The sequence below is a fragment of the Chelonia mydas genome, chromosome 7, assembly GCF_015237465.2.
Source record: "Chelonia mydas isolate rCheMyd1 chromosome 7, rCheMyd1.pri.v2, whole genome shotgun sequence".
Classification (NCBI taxonomy): Eukaryota; Metazoa; Chordata; order Testudines; family Cheloniidae; genus Chelonia; species Chelonia mydas.
Window position 1 is genome coordinate 18,175,581 of NC_057853.1, and position 14,485 is coordinate 18,190,065.

The following is a 14,485-nucleotide window of genomic DNA, read 5'->3' on the forward strand; positions in this document are numbered from 1 at the left end:
CAATCTATCGTGTCAATAATCTGCAGATTAAAAGGTCATCCAGGCACTGGGCCTTAATTTCTCAATGAGAATTATTATTTTTTTAAATATTTGTTTAAAAGAAGGGAGGAAGGACACAAATGACGTTACATTAACGCAGAGCTACTGAATCAGGAATAAATACATACACTGATGCCAGAAATTCCACGCAGAACCCACCCTATTATTGCAGAGGTTTCACAGCAGAGGGTGTGTGCAACATATGTTCTACCACGATGCCTAGGCATAATATTGTGTGACCTGGGAGCTAAGGATGGAGTGCCAGTCCTACATTTAAACATCCTTGGTTTTAGTAGTATTAAGATATATCCTAAATATTACTGCATGGAATAGATAGTATTCTTATACCTCAATATTTGTTAATATGAATATGCTGAATATCTCTGAAAATGCTGTATGTGGGAGGTATACATCTTTGCCTACAGAATACATACTAAATGTCAACTGCTTTATGTATACAACTGATTGATGCATACATATTCATAGCCACCTAGAAAAGGACTTTACTTTATCTGAGGCAGGTGAAATTTATCAAAATGGCTTTAGACTGATTTATCACCATCAAGAAGAGGAAGTATGGATCTTACTAAAACTGACACTCCTAAAGCCAGCCATATAGCTTTCCTACAACTGCAATGCAGCTTTTACTACCCATCCATCGGATAATCCACACTCCAAACCGCTCGTTCTCTCTGTATGGCCAAAAGCAGAAAATAAAACAATCCGGGCTTGGGCTGCTTATCCAGGATTTTCACAATAAGATTATTGATGCATAAGAAGATTTGACAATGAGAAACAGAAGGAGGGAAGGGCGGGGAGGGAGTCAAAAAGGTAAAGCGTTCACTAACCTTTTACTTGAGTTTCATATTCTGCTATGATCTCTTTGTCTTTCTTGAACTTAGTTTGAGATGACATCTTTTGAAAGATCTAAAAGATCCCAGGATCCTTTCTCTCTCTCTCTCTTTTTTTTTTAAAGTCCCCCCGTCTGCTCCGCTCAATTTGATCACAGAGAGTCAGTTTCGCAGCTTTTCAAGCGTGTGTGCTTCACTTTGCTGCAAAGATAAAAATCCCTCCTTCTCTCCCTTTGCAAAAAGAATTCCCTTCATTTGCAACAACCCAGGGGCTGCAGCACCAGAAAGGAACCTTGGGAGCTTGCCCTTGTGGAAACAATACTAAAAGGTGGGAGCGGGGGTGGGGGAATCTGAGCTGCACCCAAATCTTCAGAGCGATTTAAAAATATATATATTAATCACAGTTTAGCAGCAGCCTAGCACAACAACACACACACGCAAGGACTCCTCCTTCGCAGCATGTAGTCAAACCCAAAGCAAGCAAGGAAAGCCCTGGCTTTAATCCAAGAAGGTCAGGTTGCAAAAGGGGCTCTCATTTCGCTTCCTCACACCCCCACCCCTCAGCACGTCTGACGAGCCGAGAGGATTAAAACCCAGAGATAGAAGTTTGCCCGCTGGAAATGCATTTGCTCACTCCCCTGGAGCTTGTGCACAGCCCTGCTTTTTACTGCAGGCTTGAATTGAGCTCTCCTCACGTCACGCAGGCTGGCTCCTCCCCCCAGATTTTATAACAACTGACACATTGTAGCCTACAGGAGCGCATAACTCACTGCAAGAGGCAGCGATGAGCTCTGCAAAAAAGGTGTAAAGCAGAACTTCGCTCTGTTGAATGGAGCCACTCTGCACTGGGAAAGGCACGCATTTGCCCTGGACAACAGCGCTGGGCAAAGTCTCCTCTGCTCGTTTAATTAAATGCTATTGGTAAAGAGAATTGAAGGGCTGAGCAGAAGAGATCGGACAGATAACACATAGATTTTTGTTTGCCTTGATTGTAGTATTGACGCCAGTATTTTTATCTCCATATTAGCCTCGTAAAAGGATTTTGTTGTTGCAAAAATCAATTGCAGTGCCTTGAGATCCACTGATTAAGAGGGGCTTTGCGTGTGCAGCCATTTGTTAAAACTTCATTCCATCCTCTGGGAGTGAGGAATAGGGTACCCCTTTTAGAGCTGGGTAAAGTGAAGTATAAAAAATGCCCCTATGCCCAGGCAGAACCTTACATCCTTGAAATCAATAGGGCTTCAAGCGTAGGTGTAGTTTGACTTCTATTGGGGCATCTCCATCCAAGCCAACGGGGCTACAGATAAGGACCAAATTCCATGCCTGCCTGAGGCAACACCCTGCATACCCCCCAAACAAGACCTATGGCTTCAAGGGGGTGCAAGAGTTTGCCTAGACTGAGAAGACTGCAGGATCAGGGCCACAGTAATTAGCTAAAGGTCAAACAGTGAGCAAGTTGCGGACTTAAGACTAAGACATGGGAGTCCTAGCTCACTCTTATGACTAACCGAAAGGAACACTTTAGACCTCCTACACATTTCCCTCCCAACCCCAAATACGAAAATAGCAACCTCCTAACAAGCAGGTAGAGTATATACTGTCATAGACTATATAGAACACAGATGGCAACATTACTGATCTATACAATATCACTCTATGCATTTCAAATGTGTCCCTCCCTATAGGATCTGTTTATATACACAAATAGTCATATTTATAATTCCATCACCCCACCCCCTGTCTTGTGCACACAGATATTATATTAAATGTTTAAAACCAAAGAGAGCAAGAAAATAACACTGCCTCATAAAAGCCCATCCAAGCAAGGAAATTCACAGCTAGATGTAAAAGAGCCCAACATCAAAGGCTTAAAGAGCTCTACAAAAACAATGGTAAATAGGCATTGTCTTGTTCCTAATAATTCTGTTGATTGCTCTTCCCCTAGTGGGCTTCTCTGACACATGGAACATTTGAATTAGGGATGTAAATACCGTTTTAAAAGTTAACTGTTTAAACTATTAAAAATATTTCGTTTAAACAATTAACTGATTAGGCAGCTAGGGCCCATCCAGCTGGCGCAGCTGGGACTGGGGCTGGGCCTGCTCCAGCCAGGCGGCGCAGCTGGACCTGCTCCGGCCGGGGTGGCGTGGGGCCACTGGGGCCAGCCAACCCGAGGTTAACAGTTACAGCTGGTTAACTGGTAAGACTACCGGTTAACCGGTTAACCGGGTAACATTTTACATTCCTAATTTTAATGTGGTGTTTGATAACTTAATAATTGGCTCTTACCAAGCATTTTGCCTACTCAAAGTACTTTGCAAATATTAATTAATTAATGCTTACAATACCCTATGACATTGGTAAGTATTACTGTCCCCATATTACAAATGAAAAACTTCAGCATTGCCAATCCCAAGCATTCAAAATTTTTAGACTGGCTTCAATATCTTTAAATATTAAATTCAATAGTTTTAAAAATAATAAGCTTTGGCTCTGTTTGACGTGGGGTTCCTGGGGCAGCCCTCAATGAAAATGCCACGGTCAGGGCAGGCTGCAAAAGGGAGAGCAGATACTCCCAAAACTGGTAGTTAACACTGAAGTTAAACTCACCAACCAGTTACAAATTGTGCTTCTGATCCCCCACACTGGTTATAGAGAAGCTGAAAAAAGAAATCACACAGTTCCCTTTCTTGCGTTCCAGTTCTCTGACTCCCAATCAGCACCTAGGTCCAGTACAGTGAGAAGTTATTTAAAAACTCTGCTCGCATATACAAAATGTTCTCCTGACCCCAAAAGAGCAGCTACATTACCAGGTCAATATTAGTTTGGATCTTACCCAAAATACCACACTGCCAGCCAATGCTACAGTGTCTAAAACTAAAGGTTTATTATAAGGAAAAAGAAAGAACAAGAAGAGAGTTGTTAAATGATAAAGCATTGAGATACATACAGAGACTTCAAAGCCCATATATCAGGTTCTTAGCAGTACTGGAGAGTTTGCTGGCTTGGAAGTCCCTCTGGAACACATCCACAGCTTGGATGGTTCATTCTTTCCTTTGTTCCGAGCTTCATTTGTAGAAAAGTTACTCCAGAGGTAAGAAGCAGGAATGAAGACAAAATGGAGATGTCAAAAGAATATAAAAGGCAGCAGCGTCATGGAGCTTGTACTTCCTTTGTCCCAAACTCAAGCTGCACAGCACATGGCACGGAAAAGCCTTAGGGTATGTCTACACTGGTGGAGTTACTGCGCCGCTCAGAGAGCGCAGAAGGGAAACCGCTGTTGTGTGTTCACACTGTCAGCTGCCTGCGCAATAGCGTGTCCACACTTGTGGCACTTGCAGCAATATTTGGAGCGGTGCACTCTGGGCAGCTATCCCACAGGGCATCTCTTCCTCTTCTGCTGCTAAGAGTTATGGGAAGATGGAGGGGGGTCATGGGGCATTCTGGATCCTGTCCCAATGCCCCATGATGGATTACTTCGCATCCCAGAAATCCCTGTGCTTCGGTCCACATTTGGCGCCATCTTTCAAACGTTTGTGTACTGCACACCTTGCCTCTTCGGGTTGCAGGAATGGATCTTGAACTGTTGACCAGTATGCTGCTCACTCGGACCAACACGTCATGAGTGACAGTGGAGTTATTCCTTAAACTACAAAGGCAAGAGGAGTACAACATTGATCTCACCACACGTACTAGTTACAACATGAGATTCCTTGTGGCATTCACAGAGGTGCTGACCAGAGTGGAACGCTGCTTTTGGGCTTGGGAAACAAGCACTGAATGGTGGGATCACATTGTGATGCATGTCTGGGATGACAAGCAGTGGCTACAGAACTTTCGGATGAGGAAAGCCACATTCATGAAACCATACTCTGAAACCATTCATGGGACTGTGTGATGAGCTCGCCCCAGTCCTATGGTGCAAGTACACGAGAATGAGAGCTGCCCTGCCATTGGAAAAGCACATGGTGACTGCACTATGGAAGCTGGCTACTCCAGACTGCTACCGATAGGTAGCTAACCAGTTCGGTGTGGGAAAGTCTACCGTTGGACTCATGTTGACGGAAGTCTGCAGGGCCATTAATCGCATCCTGCTCCAAAAGACCATGACTCTGGACAATGTGCATGACATTGTAGATGGCTTTGCACAAATGGGCTTCCCTAACTGCGAAGGGGTGATAGATGGCACGCATATTCCAGTTCTGGCACCAGATAACCTAGCCACCGAATACGTTAATTGCAAGGGTTAATTTCTCAATGGTTCTCCAGGCGCTTGTGGATCACTGTGGGCATTTCACAGACATTAACACAGGCTAGTCTGCTTTACAGGGCTCTTTTTGCTTTCAGTTAATAGAATAAAGATTGCTTTCAAACCAACACAATTCTTTTATTAAAAACCAACAACCGGAGGAGAGAGTCAAACAAAAAAACCCATCAGCAGTGCGGGGGATGGGGGAAGGGAATGTCCCAGGAGGAGGAGGGCTCCCAAGATGGCTAAAGATTTGTGTATGTCCAGGGATCATATCCAACCTTCTCCTTTGGAATACAATGCAGCGGGTGCTGTACTTCAGCAGGGCCAAACTGCAAAGGGACGGGTGTTGAGTGCAGTGGGTACTGGGAGTCTGTAGTGCTGCACTGTGATGTGGGAGGAGTGGAATGCCGCGGGTATAGACTGGAGCCAGGAGGTTGATAAGAGTGTGTTGGTGGTGTGGAGGGCGTGGATGGGAAAGAGTTTTGTGACAGCGGCTGCAGGGGAGGGCAGGCACGGAGCTGCTCAGTTTGCAGACCTAGTATCACCTGGAGCATGTCCGCTTGGCGCTCCATAACTGTTAAGAGCCCTTCATTCTGGCATACCGCGTTCTCCTTTTGGTCCCTCTTCTCATTGTCCCACCACCAATTCCTGTTTCTCAGTGGCGGAGTTCATCATAACATCACGCAGAAAGTCCTCTTAGTTCTTCTTGGCCGCTTTCTAATTCTGTGCAGCCATTTAGCTGCCGATAACAAAGAGGGAGGCTGGGCTCCCCAGGTCATCTCTGTAAAGTTTAAATGCAACATTTTACAGAGGCAGTATTGTTCGCAACACACAGAACACTGATTCCGTGATTTAAAACACAGCCAGTACTCACACACTTGTCACTAACTGGCTGACCCCAGGCAAGCACACATGAGCCACAAGACCCCCAAAATGGTGAGTAGTCACAGCAGCAGGGTAAATCACTCTTCCCAGACCCTGCTGTACACTGGGCACGTGGCTCTTGGGGAGAGCAGCACTGGAAGGGGGGCCTGATAATCATTCCTGTCTCCACATTTTCCACAGGATGTGATCAGTATGGAAGATATCTCACCGCTGAGGGTGAGCAGGGAATCAAGGGAGGGTCTTCTCCAAGACTGCAGCTTCCGCCCGGGCCCCTCTGTGGCTCACCTGTGTGCAGCAATGGTGTCCCCTGCCGTGACGGCACAGTGGCTCAGGAAAGTTACCGTTAATGGGGCAAGAAACAAAGCAGCTCTGCCAAGGAACTTGTGGGAGCAGATTGTCCAGTATTGCCATGAGAGTTTCCTGGAGATCTCCGAGGGAGATTCCCATGAAGTGAGGGAGTCAAACAACAGCCTGTTCCACTGCTCAGACTAGGCATGAGGTGGGGACAAGCCTGCTTTCTGCAACCCTCCTGCCCCCAACAACTCACTTCAGCGATTCCCAAAATCAAATCCACTTACCAGGGGCCTCCTCTCCTGTTTGCGCTTCGCCAAGCTCTGACTGCTGTGACTGGCTAGGCTCCTCCAGGGTAGAAAAGAGCTCCTGGCTGCCTGCATCTCTGACCTCCGAGTCATCCTCTGCCCTTGGGTCCCCCTCCCCCTCCATATCCTCGTCCAAGATTTCCTCCTCCTGGCTCGGTCCACTCTTGAGTGGCATGCAAGCCACCAAAGTATCCACAGTGGAGGTGGGGTCTCCGCCGAGTATCATGTCCAGCTCTTTGTAGAACCGGCAGCTCGTGGGCGCAGCACCAGAGCAGCAGTTTGCCTCCCATCCCTTGTGGTGGGCGTTCTGCAGCTCCTTCCCTTTGACCCTGCACTACAGTGTGTCCCAGTCATGGCCCCTTTCTGTCATGCATCGTGAAATCTGTCCATAGGTATCATAATTCCTACAGCTGGAGCGCAGCTGGGACTGGACAGCCTCCTCTCCTCAAATGCTGATGAGGTCCAGCAGCTCGGCATCGCTCCAAGCGGGGGATCACCTGGTGCGTGGAGCCATCATGACCACCTGGAAAGATGCTCTGAGACCGCTGCACGCATCACTGAGCAAAGAGGAAGGGAACTTTCAAAATTCCAGAGTAATTTACGGGGTAGGGGTGACAGTTGGTCACCTGAGGGCAGGGCAGTAGAGTTCAAACCGATGACCTGAGAGGCGAGAACAGGCACTGTGGGACACCTCCCAGAGGCCAATCGGTGCGCTGTAATCGACCAGGGTGTCTACACTGGCACCGCAGCGCTGTAGCCCCAGCGCAGAAAGATGTACACCTCTCATTGGGGTGGTTATTTTAAAGTGCTGTCACTGCGCAGTTTCTGCACATTAAGTGGCTTGGCATTAAGTGGCTTGGCAGCGTGTACACCTCGGGAGTTACAGCACAGAAAGCTGACAGCGTAGACAGGGCCTTAGAGTTCTGTTCATTGGCATGTCCCTACATGTCTTGCTGACTCATCAGGTGTATCCCCTAGCTCCTTTCAATGGTTTCATTTTACAGCTGATGACCCTTGATGGGCCATCGAACAGGCTAGGCAGTCTGGGGGTGTCACCCAGAAACACAGCACAAGTTTGGAAATACAGAAATACCATACATATCTATAACTCACAATATAAAGGTAATACAGACACATAAACAAGATCATCATACTTGGCAAAGCATAACATTGTCAAAGATACCTTACATGGCATATCTGGTAAGATTCCTTGCAATTTTGTAAAATCGGTATCAACAATATCATAAAGTGTCTCCCATATTCCATACAGCATCACAGTCTGTTTGTGTATCTTTGGGGTTTTAAACTGTTTGGTAATCATATTTTCAAGCTTTTCTCCACCACCATGCAGAGTAAAAAAAGCTGAGGTTCTCATATGATCACATGACTCCAGCAGTTGGCACTTTATGAAAAACTTTATAAATATTGTGAGACTGGTGATAAAATCATGAAATTATGCAACACAGGAACAGAAGCATCAATGTTACATGCCTTGCTCAAGTCCACAGAAATGTTCCTTGGCATTGTCTCTCCAGAACCCAATATCCCACTCATGCCTTAAATAAACTACAATGGACCTGATTCACCTTCCCCTTACACCAGTGTAATTCCATTTACCTTTATCAAGTTACAGTTGTGCAAGGGGAGAATCAGGCCCAATGAATTCGTTGGGACACAACAATAAAAATGAATCAAGTTAGCAGAATAAAAAGAAAAATGTACAGGCAACATCCAGCACCAGCTCACTCATGTTCACACACCATTTGGCTCTAGCTCCAACAACTTCCACCCAGCAATCTCTTCTGAACCACACATCCCGAATGTTCCAGGTCTTACAGGCACAGAAACACAGCTCTGAAAAAATTATACCCTACATTTTGCAGCACTGTAATTAGAACTCAGGAGTTCCTGAGTTTCAGTTCAGCTCTGTCCCAAAGCTCACTGCCTTGCCTAGACCTTACCTTCCCTCTTTACATTGAAAATCATGACATAGCATCACTAATCTAAATTACAGATATGTCCCTTTACAATGCATTGTCACAATTTCTGTTAATTCATCAATAATAATTGTCCTTTGCCATATTGATTCGTATCATTTCATGCAATAAGTGTAATTTGGGAAAATAAAGTTTGGTAAATGTGTGATGTAAGAGGATATACTCTGGTCAAGACTGACCCTAAATGTAGGGTTTCACAAAACCTAAATGTCAATAAACCGTTTCCGTGCTTTTCTAAAAACATACCAATGAAAATAGTTGTTTGTTTGGCATTAAACATTCCCCTGCAGTGTCTGCAACTCAGACCTTGTGCTGGGAGTTATGTCCAGTAAGTGAAACTCACTATAAACCAAAGTAGAATTCACTAACCTATCATCCAAAGCAAACAGAATCCAGAAATAAGCAAAACCATTTTACAAATTTAGGCTCCAATCCCATAATGAGCTCTGCGTAGGCAGAGCCCTGCTCCTGATTGGCTAATCAATCAGCTGGGCACTGTATGGGTTCAAGGGTCCATTACATGGAGTTCATTACAGGATCAGGGTATTAACTCTACAGGTGACTGGTAAGGAAATACACAGGAGAGAAACGGTGTTAGCATACTAAAGGACTGGTCCTCCTTCTATTGTTTATTTTTCCACTGATTCCAGTGGAAGATGATTTTGAATACATACTATACTTTAAAATATTTAATTCATATTTAATATGCACAATGAAATAGACTTGTGTAAAAATGCTATTTTATATTGGAGTGAACAGTTCCTTTTCAGGCTTTTTCCTCCCGTTTTTGAGTCAAATAATATTGACAATTAGCATCCCTGGGTTGCAGAAAACAAAAAAAAAAAAAAACCACATTCACTAACACCACATTTTTAAAGTCATATGTGCTGGTGGAACTGTTTGTGATGGCTGCGACAAACAGAGCTCGCGTGGAGAGGTATGATGAAATGAGATAGCACAGCATGGGGGTTTGGGAAGAGGTGGTTTATATGCTCAATCCCAACTGAACTCAAATTTTGACTCTTCACAGTTGATCGCTTCATTAGATTCTCTGTAGAATACATTGAAGGAAATTGTAATCTACTCACAGATATTCTGCAAGCAGGCAAAGAGGCTAAACATTGAGTAAGTTACTCATTGCATGTTACTCACCCAGCCCTAGTGGACAACATTGGAGAGGTGAGTTTTGAGCAGTTGTAAGAGGAGCCATCAGTAAGAGACTGATGGTGAAATGAGATGGGGCCTTGGGTGGAGGTGATTTTTTATGGAGAGTAGGAAATTAGGGCTTCAGACTGTACGAGGTTAAGCACCCACAACTCCCTCTGATTTCAGCCTTGCAAGATTGGGTCGTTTGCAAGGCAGAGGGAAGGCAGTGAATAATTTCAGATAGCTGGTACAGCAGCAGCTAGGGAACTGTGGCCAACGAAGAAAAGGGAATGAGGGAACAGAGGAGTCAGAAGATAAAGTCAAGTTGGTAGAGGGTGAAGTGATCATGAGATAGAAGAGGGTCCATATGAATGGCCTTGAGGATGATGAGAGCACTTTTGTGGCAGATACAGGAGTGGATAGAGAGCCAGCTGTGGTCTCTGAGAATGGAGGTGCCGTGATGGTGAAGCTGTGCTGCTGTCCTGAGCAGTCAGGAGTTTGGCGAGACAGGTGGCTTTGAGAGGTCACCAAGCAGGGAATGGCAGCAATCAAGGAGCCAAGTGACAGCTGCGTGAATGAGTGATTCAGTAGAGCTAACTCAAAGGAAGCCATGTTGTGACGGTGACAGCAGGCAGAGTTGCAGAGTGTAGCACACCAAGGTGCAAAGGAGAGCATAGGGTTGAGAGGCCTCCATGATTACAGACCGGAGAGGTGAAAGGGAGGTCTGAGATGAGAAGTGTTATAGGACAGCTAGACATACCTGAGGGGAAACAAAAAAAGTACTTGTGACATGCCAGTTCAGATGGAGACAGGCACTTATGCACAGAGAGAGCTGGTAGGCCAGAGTCTGGGATGGGGAGGATTTTAAGGAGAGAGTTGGGTGCTGTGAGGTGATGCATTCAGTTGGGAGGAGGCAGATGTAGAAGGAAAGGGTCTGAGAATAGCTCTAGGTCTCTCCAGAGAGGAGCGATTGAGAGGCCCAGGTGCAACAGGCACCAGAGACACAGAAAGAACAGTTAACAAGTTATGGGCAAATCAGAGAAGAAGGGATCCAGAGATACCAACAAAGCGTTCAAGGTGACAGAAAATAAAAGTAGTGTCATGCACAGAACTGAGACCAATGAGGATACCCCGTGAACTACTCGCCATATATTTGGATGGGGGAGACAAAAGAATATTCCTACTCTAAACCGTCTGTTGCTGACTGTAAATATTCTATGACATTCCAGGCAGGAAGCGGGTTGTTCTTGCCTCTCTTTGTTTTTCATGATTTGCATTATCATTTGCTAAAGATACTTCAACACAAAATTTACCTTGGCCTGAGCAACTCCAAGGCCTTCAGCAAACTGGAAAAGGCAACTGACTTCTTTCAATAAATCAACTATCACTCAGCTCACATCATTTAGTAAGTCTCACAGCAATGCACAAAGCAGCTAAGAATGAGTCAAGAATACTGTGGAAATGGAGACGGTTGGAGAGATTATTCTGTCTCCAGCAATTTGCTTAGAAATTGCAAGCTGAATATGGGGCAGTAGCTGCTGAGGGTGCTTACATCAAAAGGGACTTTTTGATGAGTAATGTGACAACTGTAGGGAGGGGGTGGAAATGGGGGATGATGCCAATAATTAAGGAGCCAGATGATGGCTCATTATGGTAAAAGGAGCTAGAGTGGAGAGCGACGGTTAAATGAGATAGCATAGCATGGGGACATTGAAAGAGATGGGGGGTTTTGTAGTCTGGACTCCATCAGTAAGTTCAAATGTGGTGGTATGCTGCAGATAGGCAAAGAACTGGGGGAAAGATAGAAGATGGAACGGCAGAATTGATTCTACTGTGGACAGATGCAATTGTGGAGTAAAAAAGAGTAGCAAGACACTGTAGTTAAAGAAATGAGAAAACAGGGCTGTCTCGAGCATTGTGCTGGTCATAATAAATCATCAGTTAACACGTAAGCGACCAGGACTAACCTGGTATTCTGGCATCATCGCAAGCCTGGAGTTCTACACAGAGTACTGTAAGGCCCTCACGTTCCAACTGAACATGGGAATTTACAAACTTCTCATGAGCTTTCCACCTGTTTGGAATGAGGGACTGATAGCTGGGAGGGCCCATGTCTTGGTCAGCCTAACCCTTGGAACAGATGTCCAGTGTGTGTAGGAGACGGGATAGGAGTGGGCAAACATTCAGTGCTCATGGGGAGGAGCTAATTTGAGCTTTCTGCATCCCACTGCTCAGTGCTTACATACCTTTTAAAAACCTCCAGGTAGATCATGCTTTAAACTTTTGCTAAGCAGTTACCAGACTGCTTGTTTTACATCTCAGCTCTGCCTAAAGGTTAACAGGAAAGTTGAATGCCTGAGCCTTTCACTGACGCAAGACAAGGGAATTACTATTCCAAAAGTCTCCTTGAAGGACCTTGCAGCACAGACAGAAGCAACAGAAATCAACCCAGCCTTGTCACTGGTAGATAGAGACCATCCGGGAGAAAGCACACAGGAAACTAGCTGGACATGAAATTGTCTTCCCATTTCCAACCAGAGCAGTTGCTTAGTTGCTGGAACCCCCTGGCTGGACCATGCAATTGCTGAGGTAAGGAACACACAAAGCAATACATAGGGGCTATCTGTGTCTGCTGCCAACAAAACAAAATGTTCAGAGAAATACATTATCTGCCATTACAGTTTGCAGTCTTTTTAGAGCTGTGTCGCTCCCAGGATATTAGAGAGACAAGGTAGGTGAAGAAATATTTTTTATTGAACCAACTTCTGTTGGCAAGAGAGAGAAGCTTTCAAGCTTACACAGAGCTCTTCCTCAGCTCTTCTTCAGGTCACCTGAAGAAGAGCTCTGTGTAAGCTCGCCAGCTTGTCTCTCTCACCAACAGAAATTGGTCCAATAAAAGATATTACCTTAACCCCCTTAGCTCAGAAAAATACCAGTCCGTTGTTGGGAATCTCTGCAGACCCTGCTCTGTTGGTTAATCTGTTGCTTGTTTGTGCCATTTAGTCCAGGCATTTAGTTGCAGCATCAGGAGCAACAAGGGGGTAGAGTAAATTCTGCTCTATATAAAAATTTAATGTCTGGCAGAATTACTCCAGTGACAAAGCAGAGCTAATACTGAGCACTTAGCAACTCATCCAACCAACCTTGCAGCTGTTTCTTATAGCTTGGACGTTGTGGAATCTGCCAGTGACTCTGCCTGTGAATTCTTGTCTGGTCCGGATCACATTTTTTGTTTGTAGAGGAAGTGCATAGAGTGGAAAGTGATGGCACAGAGAGGCTCCCTCTCCAGCATCAGAACAAAAAGCTGAATTCAAGAATATTAGCAACTCAAGAAAGTTACTGCTCACCAACCCACTGAACCACCCAAATAAACCAATGAGACCACGCTGCAAGGAGAAGAAAAGTATCCATAGCTCAGGGCTTGAGAGGAAGGAAGGCCCTGTCATTAAGGCACTGGACAGACACCCAGGAAAGCTGGGTTCAATTCCTTCCTTTATAGCTTCCTGTGATGCTTTGTGAAAGTCAGACTCTCTGGGTAAAACCCTCGCCCAGTTAAGTCAATGGTGGAACTCCCATTGACTTCAATGGAGCCAGAATCTCTTTGTGCCTCAATTCCCCTTCTGGACAAGTAATACTTCCTTTCTCCCAGACATTGTCTGGCTTGTCAATTTAGATTGTAAGCTCTTCATCACAAGGACTTTCGCTGTGTGTATGTACAATGCTTAGCAGAGCAGAGTCCCTCGCTCAGCTCAGCCCTCTAGATTCTACTGCAATACATATAATAATACTTTTCTCTTTTAATCAGTAGATCTGATAGCACTTTACAAAGGAGGGCAATATCAGTATCCCCGTTTGTAAAAAGGGGAAACTGAGGCAGAGAGCAGTGACTTGCACAAGGTCAGCTAGCAAGCCTGTAGCAAAGCTAGGAATAGAACCAAAGACTTCCTAGGTCCCAGGCCTGTGTTCTGCCAACTAGACCACACTGCCTCTCCTTGGTAAGTCCCTACACAATGGTGGAGATTTTTCTGACAGTCTGCATAGCAGCTCAGACAAATGAAACAGATGCTGATATATACTTTCTCAAGGCAAAGAAAGCTAATTTAAATAATAATTAAAGGTTTCCAAAAAAGTAGTAATTATAATTTCTCTCACCAACAAAGTCCTGTATGGCTGATCTCATGGTACTAATGGAGCCTGGAGCACAAGGTGGAGGGATACAAAAAATAGTTCTAGTAAAAATAAATTAGGAACTCTTTGAAACATGTAACATAGTTTTCCTGTAATATATGTGCCACAGATCAAATACATAATGGTGTGATGTGATACAGCTTTTTGGCACTCATGTGGGATGACATGCTTAATTCATCCATGGTTTTGGCATGAGTCAGCAACATGATCATCCAAGTCAGGCTGATGAAATCTTTAAATCCCACTGTGTTCTTACGCATTCTGTACATATAACCATTTTAAAATATGTGACTACATTGTGCTACTACTTTGAGACATCAGTCAAGATGCCATAAGTGGTTGGACATATGGAGACGAAAGGAACTGGCATGAATGTATAAATAGTAGGTCTGTCAAGTGATTAAAAAACTTAATTGCGTGATTAATCGCGCTGTTAAACAATAGAATACCATTTATTATAAAGTGCTCACTTTATATTTATTTTTGATTGCAAATATTTGCACTGCAAAAAACAAAAAAATTGTATTT

At 44.6% G+C, this 14,485-nt stretch overlaps 1 protein-coding gene across 3 annotated transcripts in view; it reads right to left on the reverse strand.

Moving 5' to 3' along the window:
- SRGAP3 (SLIT-ROBO Rho GTPase activating protein 3) overlaps positions 1-14,485 on the reverse strand; it is a 269,776-nt gene that overhangs the window by 221,629 nt on the left and 33,662 nt on the right. Inside the window, exon 1 of one of the 3 annotated variants that reach the window (XM_037904515.2) lies at positions 888-1,590. The exons of 1 other annotated variant lie outside the window; for it this stretch is intronic. In XM_037904515.2, the coding sequence (XP_037760443.1) occupies positions 888-954 (67 nt within the window). In that variant the 5' untranslated portion in view covers positions 955-1,590. Of the gene's footprint in view, positions 1-887; positions 1,591-14,485 lie in introns of those variants that run through there. One more of the 3 variants, XM_037904516.2, reaches the window with a different exon arrangement.